Below are 17,008 nucleotides of genomic sequence, written 5' to 3' on the forward strand. Positions count from 1 at the left end.
CGCAGGGGGGCCGGGGTGGTGGGGCGGGGGGGCAGAAGGCCGCAAGATCGCCCTTGACCTGCTCCTGCCCCCGCGCAGTCGCTCGTGATCCCCGAGAAGTTCCAGCACATTCTCCGCGTGCTCAACACCAACATCGACGGGCGGCGCAAGATCGCCTTCGCCATCACCGCCATCAAGGTGCGGGCCGCCCGGCGGGGGGTGGGCTGTGGGTCCGTCCCTGGGGCAGGGGCTCGCCCTGCAGGGCCCTGGCAGGGCTGGGGCAGACCCCCTCTCCCGAGCTGAGGCCTGTATTTACACTCTCCCCTTGCCCGCAGGGCGTGGGCCGGCGTTATGCCCATGTGGTGCTGAGGAAAGCAGACATTGACCTGACCAAGAGGGCCGGGGAGCTGACAGAGGATGAGGTGAGGAGGCCGGGGTGACGGTGCAGTGCAGGGTGCTGTGGGGTTTGGCTGCGGGGAGCAGTGCTGGGGAGGTCTGCTGTGGGGGGTGGGGAGCCCCGGCTGACCTTGGCTTACTGTAACCCCCCTTTCCCCGCTTGCAGGTGGAGCGCGTCATCACTATCATGCAGAACCCCCGGCAGTACAAGATCCCCGACTGGTTCCTCAACAGGCAGAAGGACATCAAGGATGGCAAATACAGCCAGGTGAGCGTTGGGGCTCCTTCCAGGCCTGTAATCTCCCAGGGCCTGTGACCAGGGGCTGAGCCTGGCAGGGGAAGGGAGTGTTACACTCAGGATGGCTCGTGGGGCTTTTATTTTATCTGGAGAAGGACAAAAGAAGTCATGGCAAGCTCCTCTGATTAACAGTTGTTTGATAGGGATGTTATCAGTGTGGCTAAGAGCAGCTACACGTGTCAGACAATATGTAGACACTTGCTGCAGGGGGAGATAAGGTCTCGGGCTTCCACGATCCCCTCCTAACGGCTGGGGGCAAGTTCCAGACTCACCCCTGTGGCTTGGCGTGGGGGAGTTGGATACGGTTCAGGTCTGTAGTCTTCCTCATTGCTCTGGGAGATTGAGCTTTTGACTGATGGAGCAGGGAAACTGAGTTATGCCCTGCCACTTGTTCTTTCCTGGGGTCGCCTTATCCGCACAGGGTGTGACCCTGGTCTCCACATCTCGGCTCTCTTGAAACTGTCGCTTAACAGCTGCCTTCTCTTGCATGCTAACGGCTGAGATTCATACTGAACTGCTTCTGGGCCCTGAGGATCTGTGCGGAGGGATGTAGCGACCTACCCAGCACAGCAAAATGGGGTGGGAGGGGGGCATGGTTTAGGACTCCCCAACAAGGGGAGAGCACCAAGGGTCTGAGGTATGCCAGACACAGGTGAGCTCCCACATGTGGTTGTGGTTCTAGGAGCTGTGGGGCCTGTCCTTGGTGCTCCTCTGCCAGCAGCCCACATGTGTGTAGTTCAGCTTCTCCCACACGGTGGGGCCTGGGCTGGCTGACCTCAGCCCCAGCTAGGCTGCATCTCTGACCTGCCTCTTTGCCACAGGTGCTGGCCAACGGGCTTGACAACAAGCTGCGTGAGGACCTGGAGCGGCTGAAAAAGATCCGGGCACATCGTGGGCTGCGTCACTTCTGGGGGTAAGTGGGGATGGGGTGTGGCGCTGCCCACAGAGGCAAGGTGGGGGGCAGAGCGGGTGATATCTCATCTCAGCTCTGACCCCTATCTCTTTCCTTCCTTTGCAGGCTACGTGTGCGAGGCCAGCACACAAAGACGACAGGCCGCCGCGGCCGCACTGTGGGTGTCTCAAAGAAGAAGTAACCTGTTCCCTGTGTCTGTAATAAAGTGCTGTTCTCAGACCTGCCTCCCTTCTCTCTCTGGGGGGATGAGTCTGGGGCAGGGCTGGTGGGAGAAGCAGGACGTGGGGCTGCTGTTCTCTTCTATCCTGGGCAGGGAAGTGTGAGAGACAAATGATAGCAGCTACCTGACAACCCAAAGAATTGATCTTTGTCCCTGTCTCCTGGGCTCTGAGGGGTTCACGGGCAGGCGGTGCTCCTGTGAGGTTGAGGCAGGGCAGGGGTGTGTGCAGGGAGTCGGTGTGCAAGAAGGGGAAGGTTACACTGACACTTGTCAATGGGTACGGGGTGGCTGTATGGCCCAGGCAGGTAGGTATTTTTCCGGGAATAGGAAGTGGGTAAGGTCTCACTTTACAATGTGACTGATGGGTCCCATTTTTTTTCATTTTCACCGACACCCTTCTGGGATCTTGCATGAAGACACCAATGTGGCTCCCCTGATCCTGCACCTGGTCCCAGCCCTGAGGGAATCCCTTCACAGCCGGTCCCTCGGGGTAGAGGGTAGGCAGGGACTGGGGCAGGACACGGCAGGGCTACGGTCTCCCAGTTGCAGGAGCTGCTTCAACCTGGCCCCTACTGCTGCCCTGCACCCCACACCAAGATCATTTCTGAATCCCTATGCTTGTAGCATTGCCCACTAGAAGGACCATCTCCAAATTCTCATCCTTCATTTACAGATCCCTGCAGCCCCCATGGGTTTATCACTTACTATGTGTGCCCCTCTCAATGTTGCCCCCTGCCCCCTCTTCCTCGTTCCGTCTTTTGTATTGAAATCACTCTGCGTTTGATCCTCTGGTCCGTTCTAGTCCTTTCATAGTAGTGATGAAGTGAGCATCTCTGCTTCAGTTAGGTGCCCAGATGCTGCAAAACACGGCCCTACTATACCATTCTGAAACAATGGCTTGTGTGTTGGGGATGGGCTCAAGGCCCCCTTCTAACCTGGTTCCCAGGGGCTCTAGCCCCAAATACTTCTATGCTGTCTGGCCTTTCAAGGCTCATCCAAAAGCTGTAGGAGTTGACAGCAGCTGGATCAGTGGGATCTGCACCAGAACCAGGGTTTCTGCAGGACACTGTCCCCAATAAACCTCTCCAAGCTCCTGCTCGGAGTCAGCAGTCGGATAGTCCTGTCTGGTGCATGGTGGCAGCCCCAGGCCTTGCACCAAGAGTCCTCTACAGCCAGGAGCTGTCATCAGGTCTGTTCTGGGGAAACAGGCACAAGGGAGAGTGGGGAACAAAGCGACTCAGCTGAGGTCCCAGCAGGGCCTGGTGTCTGGGCCCCCTAGTCTGTGCTCTGCTTTAGTTCAGACCAACCATGGTAATGGAGGGACCCCAGGAGCCCTGGACTGCAACAGATTTGGGACCAAAAATATGTCGACTCCTGAGTGTAGCGAGTGCCTGGAGCGGTTCCCACCTGACCTGACCCAGCACCAGTGCCCTCAGCAGGTACCTGCTGCTCCTGCTTCCCAAGTCCCTGTCAGGGGAACCCAGTTGCCTTAAGCCATGTGGATGCACCACCCCATCCTGTCTGGCCTCCAGTCCGTGGGTGCCAGTCAAGAAATGGCTGCACCTCTGCTGGGGCTGCGCGTGGGGCACACTTTGGGGGTGTCCTGGGGCTGGGAGGGGTCTCACAGGTTGTCTTCTCCAAGCCCTGCACAGATGCAGGCTGGGCAGTTCCTAAGCTGTTCCAGCCAGATACCCTTGAGGCCTCCTCTTACAACCCCCAAGGAAGGAAACATGACTTCCCTGACAGCTCGTCCCACCTTCTACTGGACTGACAGCAGGGCGATTCTCCTGATGTTTAGTTTGACTCTGACTTGCTGCCATCTACCCAGCAGCTCCCTGTCTTGGCCTCTGCATCAGGGTGAACTGGAGCTCTCCCTCTTCTTTAGGGCAGCCTCTCCAGGAGTTGAGGCTTGCTGCCAGCACATTCACACATGCCCCCCAGCCCATATCCCTTAGTCTCCTTTTCCCAACTACGCCCACCTCCTCCTCCTCCCCGGCCCCTTCCACATCTTTGTCACTCACCTCTGGATCCTCCCAACATCTCCCCAACCTTCCTGCACTGCAGTGCCCAGAGCTGTGCTCCAGCTGGGCCTGACCAGCGCTGGCTGACCTCTCCTGGCCGTGGGGGTGGATGGGGGGAATGACAGGCAGACCTTGATAATACTGTCACACAGGTCCCCCTTATTTTTCCCAGCTGTGGGGATCTTAGCTCACTACATCCATCCCATGGCCCTCCCTCCATTGCTCTCGAGTCCCCGTGTTCCTTTCTGTTCAGCTGCTCCCCGCTTCTCCCAATTGTTGCATTCACACTGAGCTCCTGCCTGCTGTTGCTCCAGCCCTGTCTAGGCTGCTGTGACCATGTAAAGGGGCCTTGCAATGAGTGAATCCTCTGTCTGTGCCAGGGGCTATCTCAGCTAGTGTGTGGCCCTGCATTAGCCCTGCTCCTAGCACCTCCCTTCACCACTGCAGGGAGTGTGCCAGGGGCATGGCAAGACCACTGTGCTGGGAGCAAGCTCTGCTTCCCAAGGGGCTCTGAAGATGGTCTACTTTATGCAGTGAGCTATGGAGAGCCATGCACCTCCTCAAAATCCAGGAAAACCCAAGGGGGCTTAAAAATAGCTCCAGCCAACCCAGTGTCCTCAAAGCAGGAGGCAGGGAAGGAGAATCAGGCCACTGCGTTGTTACCACCGATCATATCCATCTCTCTGCAGAGGGCTCTGGCTGCACACTCTGCCCCATGGACTGGTTGCTATGTGGGGACAAGTGCTACTGGGTAAGTCTCTGCAAAACCAAAACACTAGAGCTGTGAGGATTGCACAGCCAGGAGCTACTGGGTGCTGCTGATCCAGGACAGGGAGAAGCTGGTGAAGGGAATGGCAACATCCTGCAGGGAGAGGCTTTGGGAGGACTGGGGCTTTCACAACTCCCAAAGTGAGTGGGAGGCCCCGTGCATGTGAGGAGGAAAGCTGTGCCCAACTCCCCTGGGCAGCTGTGACATCCTCACTTTTCATGAAAGACTTGACACAAGCTTTGTGACACTCGTAGATCGGCCTATCCATGCCCTACCCAGAGAAGGACTGGGCCTGGCTGAACTGCTCTGCTATCACACCAGTCCTGCGAGTGTTTCTTATTCCAAAACTAGCTTTCTCTGTCAGTAGAAAGTGGCAGGGAGTGGGAGATTTTGGAAGAACGCTGCTGGGAGGCGGAGGTCGGAAGGCTGGGCTTGGCCATGGGAGGAGCAGGAGTCAGTGAGGAGGTATGGGGAGCTCAGCTTCATGCAGAGGAAGGATGTGGGTTATTCAGCGCTGCTTGGGCCAGCACTGGGCTTCCTCTTCCTGCTGCCCCACCTGCTGCTGTGTGCCAGCCCCGGCTGTGGTGAGGTTTGCCTTAGCTATGAGGGGGCAGGTGACAGTCTGATGCTGTGAGTGAGGCTGCCCTCATCATCACCTTCTCAGCCACTGTCCTCCTCTTCGGGACCTGGGCACTGCACTGTGCTGAGCAGGGTCAGGCGATCCAGCTCAGCCAGGTGATGCTGGTGCCTCGGGACACGCACTGCAAACCTGTTCTGTTCCCACGGGGGCTGCGGGGAGCTCTGTACAAGCCCATGTATCCCAGGGCTGGCAGTGTCAGGTTCTGGGCTCTGCCCTTTGCACCTCTGGTTGGAATATAGCCCTGGACACCAGGACATAAGCTGGACCATCGCAGGTCAGATCAGTGGTCAGTCTCCTGTCTCCCACAGTGGCAAGCATCAGGTACAGTAAAGGGAGCCTGTCTAGAGTTACTCACCCCCTGGCAGACCTTCCATGGTGCAGGGAGGTCGTCTGCCTGATGGGAGCTACAGGCCTGGGCAGTGTGACCCTGGGACCAAATACACACAAGAGGGGAAGGAGAGTTTCCCCACAGGAAATTGGGGCAGCGCTGTCAGTGCTGGTCTGGCCAGGAAAACCTTGTCTACTTTCCCCTTGAGCCTGGAACCATTCCTGGATCCCAGTGACAGCCCTGGGGCCTGAAGCAGGGAGCTCAGTGCTGGGGAGCAGGGAGAAGATCAGCCCAGAGCTGCCTGAGATGACAGCAGGCCAGAGAAGCCCTGGGGCAGGGAGCTGTCTGCTCTGCTGTGTCGGGGTGAGTGAGGGGGAAAGGCTGCAGGGTCAGGACACATCTGCATTTCAGGTAGGGGAAAGATGGGGGCATTTTAGTTACATGTTTATTCTGGGGATGCTAAAATGCCTTGAGTCTCATAGGCAGACAAGGTCCTTCTGGTAAATCTGATATCTTTTATTAGGCCAACTCAAATAGTTGGAAAAAACTTTCTTAGCAAGCTTTCAGGTTTAAAAACGCTTGAGAAGGCATCTTGATCACCACTGATCTGGACTGAGAGAAGTAGCTAGTTGTGTCAGTCTGAAGTCAGGCAGAAGGCAGGGTAGAGATGCCCCTTATAGACTCAGGGGTGCTCAACCCTGAACCCCATGGTCCAGGTCTGGCCTGCAGAGCCACCTCATCCATGCTGTGGGGCTCTCACTGGTCCAGACATTTGGCAGTGCAGCAACAGAATGAAGGACTGGGACCCCTGAGGCAGGAAGTGAAAAAATAAAAGCTGCTGCACTGCCAGCAGCAAAGTCAATGTTGCTGTGCCCTCCCAAACCGCTACTCATCCCAAGCCACCCATGAACCCCTGTACCCAGGACACTCTGCCATCATGTATGCGTGCTAGGTACCCACACATAAACCATGGGCAGGAGGCCTGCTGAATGACCATGGACTACAAATCCCAGAGGCACCTGGAAGCAGGAAGAGGAAGTGACAAGAAACCCTGCATCTGGGATTTGTAGTCCATTGTCAGTCAGCAGGCTACTGACACCCTCCCACACTCCACCATACCCACAGCCCCATGCCAACCACATACCCCACACCCCTCCATGCCCACCCCACCCTCCCCAACACACATTATCCACCATACCCACACCCCAGTCACACACCTCTGCTGCCCAACCACACACCCCACATACCCCACTTACCCCCAGGGCCAGCCATCCATGCCTGCAAAACCTGCAGCTGCAGGCGGCCCTGCAGCCAAGGGACCCTGTGCGGCTGGCGTCCTCCCCAGCAGGGAAGTGAAAGGCATGGTTTTAAACTCCACGCCCATTTTCGGTGCCAAGTTTAAAACTGTGCCTTTCACATTTGCTTCCTTGGCAGCTGGAAGCAGGACCTCTCCTGCACTGATAGGGCTGGGGTCTTGCCTGAAGAGCCTCGCCACACCTGCAGGGGAGGGGGCCAAGCTGGGCTGGGAGAGCCCTGCCTTACCTGCTCCCCGCCGGGCCCAGCCCAGCCCAGCTCAGCCCAGCCCTCTGCATTTGTGGGGCTGCTCAGGATGGCTGGGCAGCAGCTCTCTGCACCTGAGTGTAAGGGGGTGGAGGGGGTGAGACTAAGCTGCGGAAGGTTGGGCGGGGGGAGGATGGAGGGCTGTACGTGTATGGGTAGGGGCGGTGTCTGTGTGTGTGTCACTATCTTTTATTAGACCAACTAAATAGTTAGAAACATTTTTCTTAGCAAGCTTTTGGGCTTAAAAGACCTTGGTCAGGCTGGGGAAGCACCTGCAGTTGGTGTGTTTGCGCGCTCTTCCTGGATGGAACGAATAGTAGAGGCTGGTCTGCATGCAAGAAGGGCAGTCAGTGGAGATGTAAACTGAGAAGCCAGTAGGTGAGAGGCAGGCTGGGAAGGGGGATGAATGTAGCAGGTAAAAGTGGAGAGGTACCTGGGGAGTCAGATGCCAGGCAGCTTATAGTGTGTCATAAATCCAATGTCTATGTATAGTCCAGGGATGTACTCAGTAGCTGTGTCTTTGAGAGTTGTGCTGAGTTGCTCTTTGGTATGTAGATCAGGTAAGATTCTTTCCCTGGAGGTATCAGATGGCAGGTGGGGAGGTAAAAAAATCTTTCTTGTTGTTCTGAAATGAAATTTAAAATCCAAAATCAACTAAAATTTGGCATCTTCCATGTTTCAGGGATGTACTTGCTAGCCATGTTGGTCTGAGATGAGAAGAAATACAAAAAATGTAGAATTCTTGGTTCCTAAATAATGCCTTTTATTAGACCAGCTGGGAAATCACAAGAAAAAGCTGGACCTAGAGGGACAGCTTTCCGTCTCCAGCTTCCTCTGTGCAAAACTGAAGTTTATTTCCTACCTGTGGGAACTTTTTATCATCTATACTTTTCTCAGAGCCTGATGAAGGGACTTTGAGCCCAAAAGCTTGCAGAAAAGGACAATTTCATTGTGATTTCCCAGTTGGTCTAATAAAAGGTATCATTTTGGAACCAAGAGTTCTAGATTTTTATATTTCTTCTATGTTTAGTCAATGATTTTTTGTATCCAGGAGGTTGATGAAGTGAAGTTCATAGGTTTATCTGTGAAAAGTGTTTTGTGAATTCCCTTTGAGGATTAATACTGAGAGATTGGAGAGAGAATGGTTCTTCAGTGAGAAATTTGCTCCCACAGGTAATTGGGTATTCTTGTCTTTGATAGATGTCCGGTGTGCGTTCGTTCTGGTGCACAGTTCTTGTTTGGCCTCTCCTACGTATTTTCCATCAGGGCATTTGCTGCACTGGATGAGCTATATTACATTTCTGGAGGTGCAGCTCTAAGATCCAGGAATGCTGATGGCTCTGTTGTGGGGTGTAGTCATTGTGGGGTGGTGGAGATGTGTTGGCAGGTTTTGCATTTCTTTTCATGGCACGGCCTGGATCCATTTGGTGTGTTTCGGGCCATAGGAGGCTTGCTTCTGGTGATGAGGTTAGTGAGGTTCAGTGCTTGTTTAAGGGTAGGATGGGTGGATCTGGGAAGATCTCTTTAAGAACTGGGTCTTCTTCTAGTTGGGTTTGCAATTGTTTGAGGATTTTCCATGTAGGTTCCAGGGAGGGGTGATACGTCATAACCAGCAGTGTGCAATTCGTGGGGGTTTTCCTTCTGCACTGCAGCAATTCTTCACATGGTATCCAAGTGGCTCTTTCAAATGTGCATCTGTCTCTCCGGAGGAGTGTCCTTGTTGTGTGAAAACCTTTTAAAGATTTGTGAGGTAGCAATCCTGGGCATTCAGGGAGAAGAGGCAACATGTGCCCCCCAGCCTGGCAGGGTCCCCCCAGCCTCCCCCACCAGCACTAGAAGGGGAAGGGGCGCTCCCCACCCTGAAGCCCAGCTCCCATGGGGGGAGGGGGCCTCCAATTTTGTGCTTGCCCAGGGCCCCAGTGCACCTTCATCCACCTCTGTGCTTGTCACTGCCCCACCACTGATGCCTTCTTCGCATCAGGGGGCCCCAAAACTATGCTTTGCAGGGGACCCCTAAAAAATTGTGGGCTGGCCCTGCTTCCCCACACACTATATACAACAATACAACTCTATTTTGAGCCATTATGCTGTCGCCTCTAGATACACAAGGAAACACCCATAACACCAAACAAAAATATTTTTTTTAAATGAAGTTTAAAAAAGGTATAGTAGATGTTTGATTGTTTTTCGTATATGATTTTTTTTTCCTGTTTCAACATGGCACCCTCACCTCCCAGTAGGGGTACTTTCAGGGCAAGGGAAGGGACATCCAGTGGCAAAGGTCAGGGGTTGGGGCAGGACATCTGGTCCCAAGATTTAAGACTTCCAAGGGAAGTGGTGCTGGCTCTTACCCTGGGGGTCTTTAAGAGGAGGCTAGACATTTACCTGGCTGGGGTCATTTGAGCCCAGCTTTCTCTCCTGCCCACAACAGGGGGGTTGGACTAGAAGATCTACAAGGTCCCTTCCAACCTTACATCTATGAATCTCTAAAAGATGGTGACAAGGGGGCAGAGCCACCCTTGCAGCCCTTGGCAGCTCACCCAAACTCGTTAAACGGCTCTCTAGCTGAAATATTTGCCAGCCCCTTGTGTAGGGCGACTCATGCTGTTCAGCCACACATGGCTCCAGACATGCTGCATGGCTCTGGACTCTCACACCAGAAAGCTGGGGCAGCGCTGGGTTCAGCGACTCCAACATGCATTAGATTTCAAGGGCAAGAACTCCCTCGGGAGATGCTAGGAAAGGACGTGCAGAGAGCAGGCTGTGCAACACAGAGGGGCTTTTTAAAGACAAAAGACAGGGAATAGAGGGAGGGCAGTGCTGAAAGGGGCGCACAGAGTAAAGGTGATAAACCCATGGGCACTGCAGGGATCTGTAAGTGAAGGATGAGAATTTGGAGACAGTCCCTTCCAGTGGGCAGTGCTGTGAGTGCAGGGATGGGAGATGAATGACCCCTGGGGTGCAGGGCAGCAGCAGGGTCCAGGCTAAAGCAGCTCCAGAGACTGGGGGACCCCAGCCCTGCCCACCCCCCCCGGGGGGCACTGGGGGGGCTGGCAGTGGGCAGCGTGGGGCACAGACAGTCTGTGCCCCGGGTCATGGCAGTGACAGAAACTTCCTCCAGGGCTGGGCTGGGACCAGGCGCAGGATCAGGGAGCTGCACTAGTGCCCCCCTCATGGTGACCAGGATAGAAATACGGGTGCAGGGTCCCAGAGAAGGAGTCAGCGAAAGTGAAGAGATGGGACCTGTCAGTCATGTTGTAAAATGAGACCTCGCCCAACTCGTAGTCAAGGAAAACCCTCATGCGCCTGGGCCGCACACGCACGGGGAGGGGTTGGCTGGAAGGTCCAGGTCATGTAGGTGCCATCCCACGGCCACACGGCCCAGTATCCAGTCAGGTGTGAATGTGACTCTCCCCTTCCTGCACACGGACGCCCAGCACATGCCCAGAGCCCACTCCGTCTCATCTCCCACCTCCACCTCCCAGTAGTGCCTCCCGCCCATGGACCCTTCCAAGCCCAGCACAAAGGGCTAAAAATCAAATCTCTCAGGGATGTTGGGCAGATCCTGTCATGTGTTTCCAGCTCTCACACGTTTCCAATCCTCAGACAGGACAAGGTTGGGATGAGCCGTGTCTGGGTCCAGAGTCACGTCCACTGGGCAGAGAGTCACGGGTCAGGGCCGGGGCAGGCGGGGCCCCAAGATCACGGGGAATTCGCTGCATCCCCAGGAATCACGGGTCAGTCCCTGCTGGGAAATCACCATTGCCCACAAGGGAAACAGGGAGAACAGGAAATGGCCCTGGGGGCAAAGCAGGACGTTCCCACCCAGACTCTTCATCCCTGGGGCAGAGTGGGGGCAGGAGGGACAGGTGCCGGACCCAGGAGGGGTGAGGAGAGGGGCAAGTGTCAGGGAGTGGGGGCAGGTCAGGCCCTGAGAAGAGGGAGGGACATGACATAAGTCATAACAGCAGGTCCATGTCCTGCCCCTCCCTGACACCAGGCTGGGCTGCTTGGCCCCAGTGGCACAGCTGGGCGGGCTGTGGGGGGGCAAGAGGGCTGGGTGCCAAACCCATGAGATGGTGTCACAGGCGCTGTTGGGAAGAGGTGCAGGCAGTGAGGCTGGCTGGGAGGGGGCTGGGAGAGCTGGGGGCTGGGAGACAGCAGGGAGCAGAGGGGTGCAGAGAGCAGCCTGCGCTGGGAGAAGGGGGTGGCAGGGATGAGCAGAGGCAGGGCCTAGGGAGCTCTGTGGTCTGGGTCACTTGGTTTGCTGCCAACAGCAGATTGGTGCCCTGCTCTGCCCCAGCTGGGACCCTCCATGTCCCCAGCCCCATGGGCGCAGAACTGCAGCCAGGGCAGCCCCACAGCCAGCTCCTTCCTTCACACAGCCCAGCCCAGCCCAGACGTCAGGGCCAGGGCTCACTGGATGTGGGAGGGAAGGGAGAAGGGCAGTGGGGAGCATTAACAAGGGGAACTAAGCACAGGTGAATAGGGCCCATTGCTAATGAGTTTGGGGCCACAGAGCATGGAGGGGCCATTTCCCAACTGACTGCCCCTTCCCCCTGCACTGGGAGCAAGGCTCAGTTCACCCCTAGGCAGTGCGCCTGCTCTAGGGCTCTATACTGGGACAGCTGCACTGGGTCAAGGACACCACGTGCAGACAGGGCTTGGGACACGGCTGGGACAGGGGCCTCCTGCCCTCAGATTATTGCATGCTCCCATCCCCGTGGGCATGAACGACATGTGCCCCTGGAGGCTGGGGGGGCATGGCGACCAACAGCAGGCGGTGGCGCTGGTGTTGGCAAGCAGGGACCGCCCCACAGCTGCCAGCGGGTGCGTTGGCGGGGGGCGACAGTGGCCAATCTTGGTGGGGGGAGGGGGGGGGGGACATGTGCCCCGCTGTGCCCTCCCTACATGTCGACTATATCCATGGGACTGAGCTACTGCATGGACCAGCCCCTCACTGCAAAGCCAGACATGGACTTCAAGCACATTTAAGTGACTTTGGGGCAGCTTTTTTGTTTTTTTAATTTTTCATGTTCCAAGCCAAATTGGCCAAATCAATTCCAAATCCATCAGTCCAGAACCATAAGTGGCCCTACTACCAGCAAACATCCTCCACACCACCTGCGGCTTCAGATGTTTCCAAATCCTTTGGCAGGCATCCTACTTGCAGGCCCATGCCCAGAGGCTTGGGGTTTGGATGCCTCCGAGTTTTGCTTGCCTTTAGCCATAAGGCCCCAGGAGCAAGCTAGGAAAGAGTCTCCCGTTTCCATAAAGTGGGCATAAAGCCAAGGTTAACTATGCATTACGTACATGGGTACTACCCCATGCCGGCAGAGCAGTCTTTCCCAGGCGCAACTATGAAGTCACTGTGGTGATCCCAGTATTTCCCCCCAGGTAAGCATAGACTATGCTTGATCTGAGCCTTCAAGAGGCCGAGAAGCAATAACTTTGGGGCAGAAATCACAGGCCATTTCAGACCTGTGCTAATGCACACCTAGGAAATGCCAGATGACTGACCCCAGGAAGGGCAGGCAGGGGAGGGCGGGTAGGCTGGGGGGTCTTTTCAGAGCATCAGTGTGAAAAATATCTTCCCCTCATTTCTGTCCCCATGACCTACTCTGCCATTTGTCCCTTAGAAACGGACTGACTTCCTCCATCTCAACAACTAGACTGAAGATGGAGACAGCTCCAGCCTGACCTGCCTGCCCAGAGCAGTTTCTCCCTCCGGGACTGAGAGTTTCACAGACCTGCTCCAGCTGCACCTGGGCACCCCAGCATGTGCACTGCTCCCAGAGCCCCGGGAACCCCTGTGCCTTCCACTCCGCTTTGTCACCTCTCAGCTCCGTGTTCTTGGGGAAGCCTGGCACAGGACACAGCCTGTCTGACTCACAAAGGACTCTTCCCCCGCCCAAGCCTGAACAAGAACTGATTAGAGGAAGGATTTACAAAAGACAAGGCAGATGCAGTGGGAGATGCACCTAAAGCCCTCCAGACAAGAGTGATAAGCAGGGATCCTGGTTTTCTCTGCTTAAACATTGCAAATTCTCTGATTAAGAACCCAAAATCTGTGATTAAAATGAAAGGCCCCGCCCCAGCCCCCAGTCTCAACAGCCCTCCTGATGCCCTTCACAACAGCCCCCCAGACAGACAGACACAGACATGCAGGCACAGACACTGACACCCACCCCAGCAGGTAAGTGTGTGGGGGAAGGGGTGGGGCAGGGCAGGGCAGGGCGGGAGAAAGGAAAGGTGCTGGGGGGTAGATCAAGAAGGGGGGGAGTGTGCCCCTGTGCCCACTCCCAGAAGCAGGGCCGGGGGATGAGGGCAGGGGTGCCACTCTGTGGGCCACACACACGCCGGCTGGCCTGGCAGGAGGTTCACACACGGAGGCCACCACAACTCTGCTACTGCGCCCTGCACTCCCATCCCATGGCCACCTGCACGGCTTTGTGGGCAAGGGCGCTGCAATGCGGTGGCAACCACTGTGTGCGGGCCACGTACATGCCACCTGGCTACAGGGTGAAAGGGGGGGGCTTGCATGCAGTAGCATGCCCCGCAACCGGCTGCAAGTCTCCGTGGCAGAGCAGGGCAGTGGCTGCAGGCAGGGTGGGGGGGCTTTGCAGATAAGCGCTGCCACCATGGAGCCATGCCCTTCGCCCCAGGGTCCTAGAGGTAAGTGGGGTTTGCGGGCTGTGGGGCAGGATGGGGAAGATGGTTGGGGGCTGAGGGAGCGGGGGGTGCTGCTGGCCCCAGGCGGCACATCGCAGCTGGGAGCAGGGCCAGGGGGTGAGGGCAGGGGTGCGCCTCTGCGGGGGGCTTTGTGGGCAAGTGATGCAGGGTGCAGTGTGATGGTGCCCACCACGTGTGGGCCGCACACATGCCACCCGGCTGCCTGCCCAGGTGAGGAGGAAAAGGAGGCTGGCATGTGGCCAGGGCACAGCTCCATGGCCAACTGCAGCCACGGTGAGGGATGGGGGCTTGGGGGGGAGGGGGCTCACACCCGGCAGCCGATAGCACTTACCTGGAGGCCCGTGACGGCGATGTTGGCCGCTATCTCCAAAACCTCCCGCTGCCGCCGCAGAGCTGTGCCCAGAGCTGTGCAGCTGGCTTCCAGGCGGCAGTGGCAGCGTGGTGGTGGCTGGGCAGCACGCAGCCATCCCACCACCATCCTGCGTTTTCTCCGATAAAAACAGGGAATCCGTGGTTTTCTCCATTTTTCCGTGGGAAACAGAAAACCCGGATCCCTGGTGAAAAGAGTGAAGCAACTCCCCTGGTCTCATTTGCATCCGAGATGGAACCAGGTGACAACTCATTTAAATGGGAGGTGGGACAGGCATGCACCTTCATCAGCATTCAGGATGGAAAACAGAGATTCCAAGACAAGGACCGCACTGAATTCTGGGACCACAGAAGCAGGGGAGCACTGCACAATGGGGATCCCTGCTCCAAATGCTAATCAACCCACATCTACACACACCCAACTCAGCATTTATCAGACCAATTCTAGTAATGACTCCTCTATTGGCAGGGGTGCCACTCTGTGGGCCCCACACATGCCGGCTGGCCTGACAGGAGGTTCGCACACGGAAGCTGCCACTGCAACTCTGCCACTGCACCCTGCGCTATCATCCCACGGCCACCTGCATGGCTTTGTGGGCAAGCGGCACAGGGTGTTATTGGTATCCAAAACACTGAATCTGCCCGTCTGTATTGTGAGCTCCCTCAGAGTGATGCCACCCGTAGCCAGGACTGATCAGTTCCTGTTATCCAGCACATGAGCCATTGTTTGCCCCTAAACAAACCTCGTGTTCTCCCTTGATCCATTGTTAGTTCTCTACAAAAACCCCTACCCAAGCTCAAGTGTCTGTCCTGGTGCTTGGATCCAACACTGCACCAGCTCCACTCCTTTTCTGCCTGGACTCTCTCCACTGATCGTGCTGAGGGCTCTGCCTGTTTGCCAGCTCCAACAAAGCCTGGGAAACTCGACTGGTTCAAGATTTGCTGAGTGGTGAGACCCCAACTCTCTCTCTCTCCCTCTCTCTCTCTCGGACCCAACTTTTATTCTCTTACTCCAGGAACAGCTTTCTAGACCAGACTTTTGCTAATCAAACTCAAGCTAGACTTCCCCAAAAACCTAATTGAAACTCTGTAATATTGTAACTGTTTATTTGTCTCTCTCTTGTATGGCTATTATTACTGGTATCGTAAGTTCATATACCTGGCAATAAATAACTTTTATGGTCAAGCTGGTAGCTATACTTTCTCTGTGAACCTCACCTACTCTTTCTTCCCCCTGACCTCCCCATTTTCTCTGCAGCAACGCTTCTTTTACCTAAGCCAAAGATCCCAGTAATGCCCAATACTATGGCGGGGTCTGCTCATTGGGGGGGTTACTACTAGGACCATTGTGACAAGAGATTGGGACCTGCTGAGTTTTGAGGCACATAAGGGTATCAGCTGAAAGTGCTGATCAGACCCAACCTGCTCAGACGTACTCAGTAGCATGTGTGTATGTGTGTCTAAGTGCGCTTTATTGTCCTGATGAAATAAGGTATGAACTGAGTTCAAGGCACATGAGGGTGTCAGCCTATCAATGCTGAATAGTCCGGCCTGACTCAGATGCGCTCTGTTAACCCGTGTGCTTGTGTCTGACTGCATTTATTGTTGCCCTGATGAACAGAGTTCAAGGCATATGAGGGTGCTCGCCTGTCAATGCTAAATAACCCAGCCTGGCTCAGGTATGTCCTGTTGATCTGTGTGTGTATGTGCATACATGTGTTTGACTGATTCAGCGGTTGGAGGAACCCAGTGCCGTTGAACCTGAGTCCTGCAAGATAGCTCCACTGGGGTGAGGGCTTGCAGAAGGGAGAGATGCAGCTCCATACAGAAACACAAGTAACAAAAGCAGCACATTGATAGAATTACAGTGACCCCCAGAAACATACCCCTAATAAATGAGCACACCCCAAAGTGACGGGCAAATCTGGTAACAGCTTGCTCTGCACAACCAGGCAGAGGCAGAACCAGGGCAGGGTTGAGGGATCCCTGCAAGGCTGGAGCTCTCACACCCCTTCTGGGGGCAGACTGACCCAGGGCAGGCCCTCCCCATGCTCAAGTCTCATGTGACCCACAAGGGGATGGTGACCGCTCCGCAGGGCTGGGTGTGTGCGTGGACGTGAAGAGTGGGACACACCAGGTTTCCCTGCAGAGCCTGCCTCATTCATTGAAAGCCTCGGAGATCATCTCCACTACAGAGCTGATCTGAGTCATCAAAGTCTCTTAAGGATGGACCTAGCACTCTTTCAGACACAGGCAGAAGTTACCCAAGGCAGGCTCATGGGATTGCTGGGCTCTGGTTGAGTGTGTGGGCACCACAGACAGAACAGACCGACTGAAGCAAGGGGAGCTACTTGTGGCTCAGATGGCATCAAAGGGAAGGACTCAGGATCCCAACACACCCTTAGGCCTGGAGTCTATCATGGCCCAGAGACCAACCCTGTCCAGGGCCCGGTGTATACAGAATGTATTGGGTTGGGGGCAGCAGAGGGAGAAAGCAGCAGGGATGCAGCTATTCTTGCTGGTCACAGCAACAAAGCTCATGTTTGGGGCATCATGATGGTGGCAGAAGTGGCCACAGGGAACAAAGCTGTCTAAAAGGAGAGGTCTGGGGTCACTGATATGAGAAGCGGTCACTCACCTGCATGACCTCGGGCTCTTCTGAATCCTGGAATCAACCAGCAGAAAGAGGTGAGAATTCACACAGCAGAGTCACTGCAGCAGGACCCAGTTCAAAGACCCTGGAGTAAACTCTGATGTCCCCACCCAGCCAAACCCCTGGGGCTGCCTGGGAGCTGGGGCAAGGAGGAGTCAGGGCTGCAGTG

General features: G+C 55.7%; 1 protein-coding gene and 1 pseudogene across 1 annotated transcript in view; one reads left to right on the forward strand and one right to left on the reverse strand.

Annotated features, from left to right (window-relative positions):
• The window catches only part of RPS18 (ribosomal protein S18), a 2,183-nt gene extending 378 nt beyond the window's left edge, over positions 1–1,805 (forward strand). The window contains exons 2-6 of the mRNA XM_006032271.3: positions 79–177; positions 315–401; positions 542–643; positions 1,495–1,586; positions 1,692–1,805. Of these exons, the coding sequence (XP_006032333.1) occupies positions 79–177; positions 315–401; positions 542–643; positions 1,495–1,586; positions 1,692–1,767 (456 nt within the window). The 3' untranslated portion in view covers positions 1,768–1,805. The remainder of the gene's footprint in view (positions 1–78; positions 178–314; positions 402–541; positions 644–1,494; positions 1,587–1,691) is intronic.
• An 8,465-nt stretch (positions 1,806–10,270) lies between these two features.
• The window catches only part of LOC106722699, a 14,108-nt pseudogene continuing 7,370 nt past the window's right edge, over positions 10,271–17,008 (reverse strand).

The sequence above is a fragment of the Alligator sinensis genome, unplaced genomic scaffold (genome assembly GCF_000455745.1).
Source record: "Alligator sinensis unplaced genomic scaffold, ASM45574v1 scaffold634_1, whole genome shotgun sequence".
NCBI classification, from domain to species: Eukaryota; Metazoa; Chordata; order Crocodylia; family Alligatoridae; genus Alligator; species Alligator sinensis.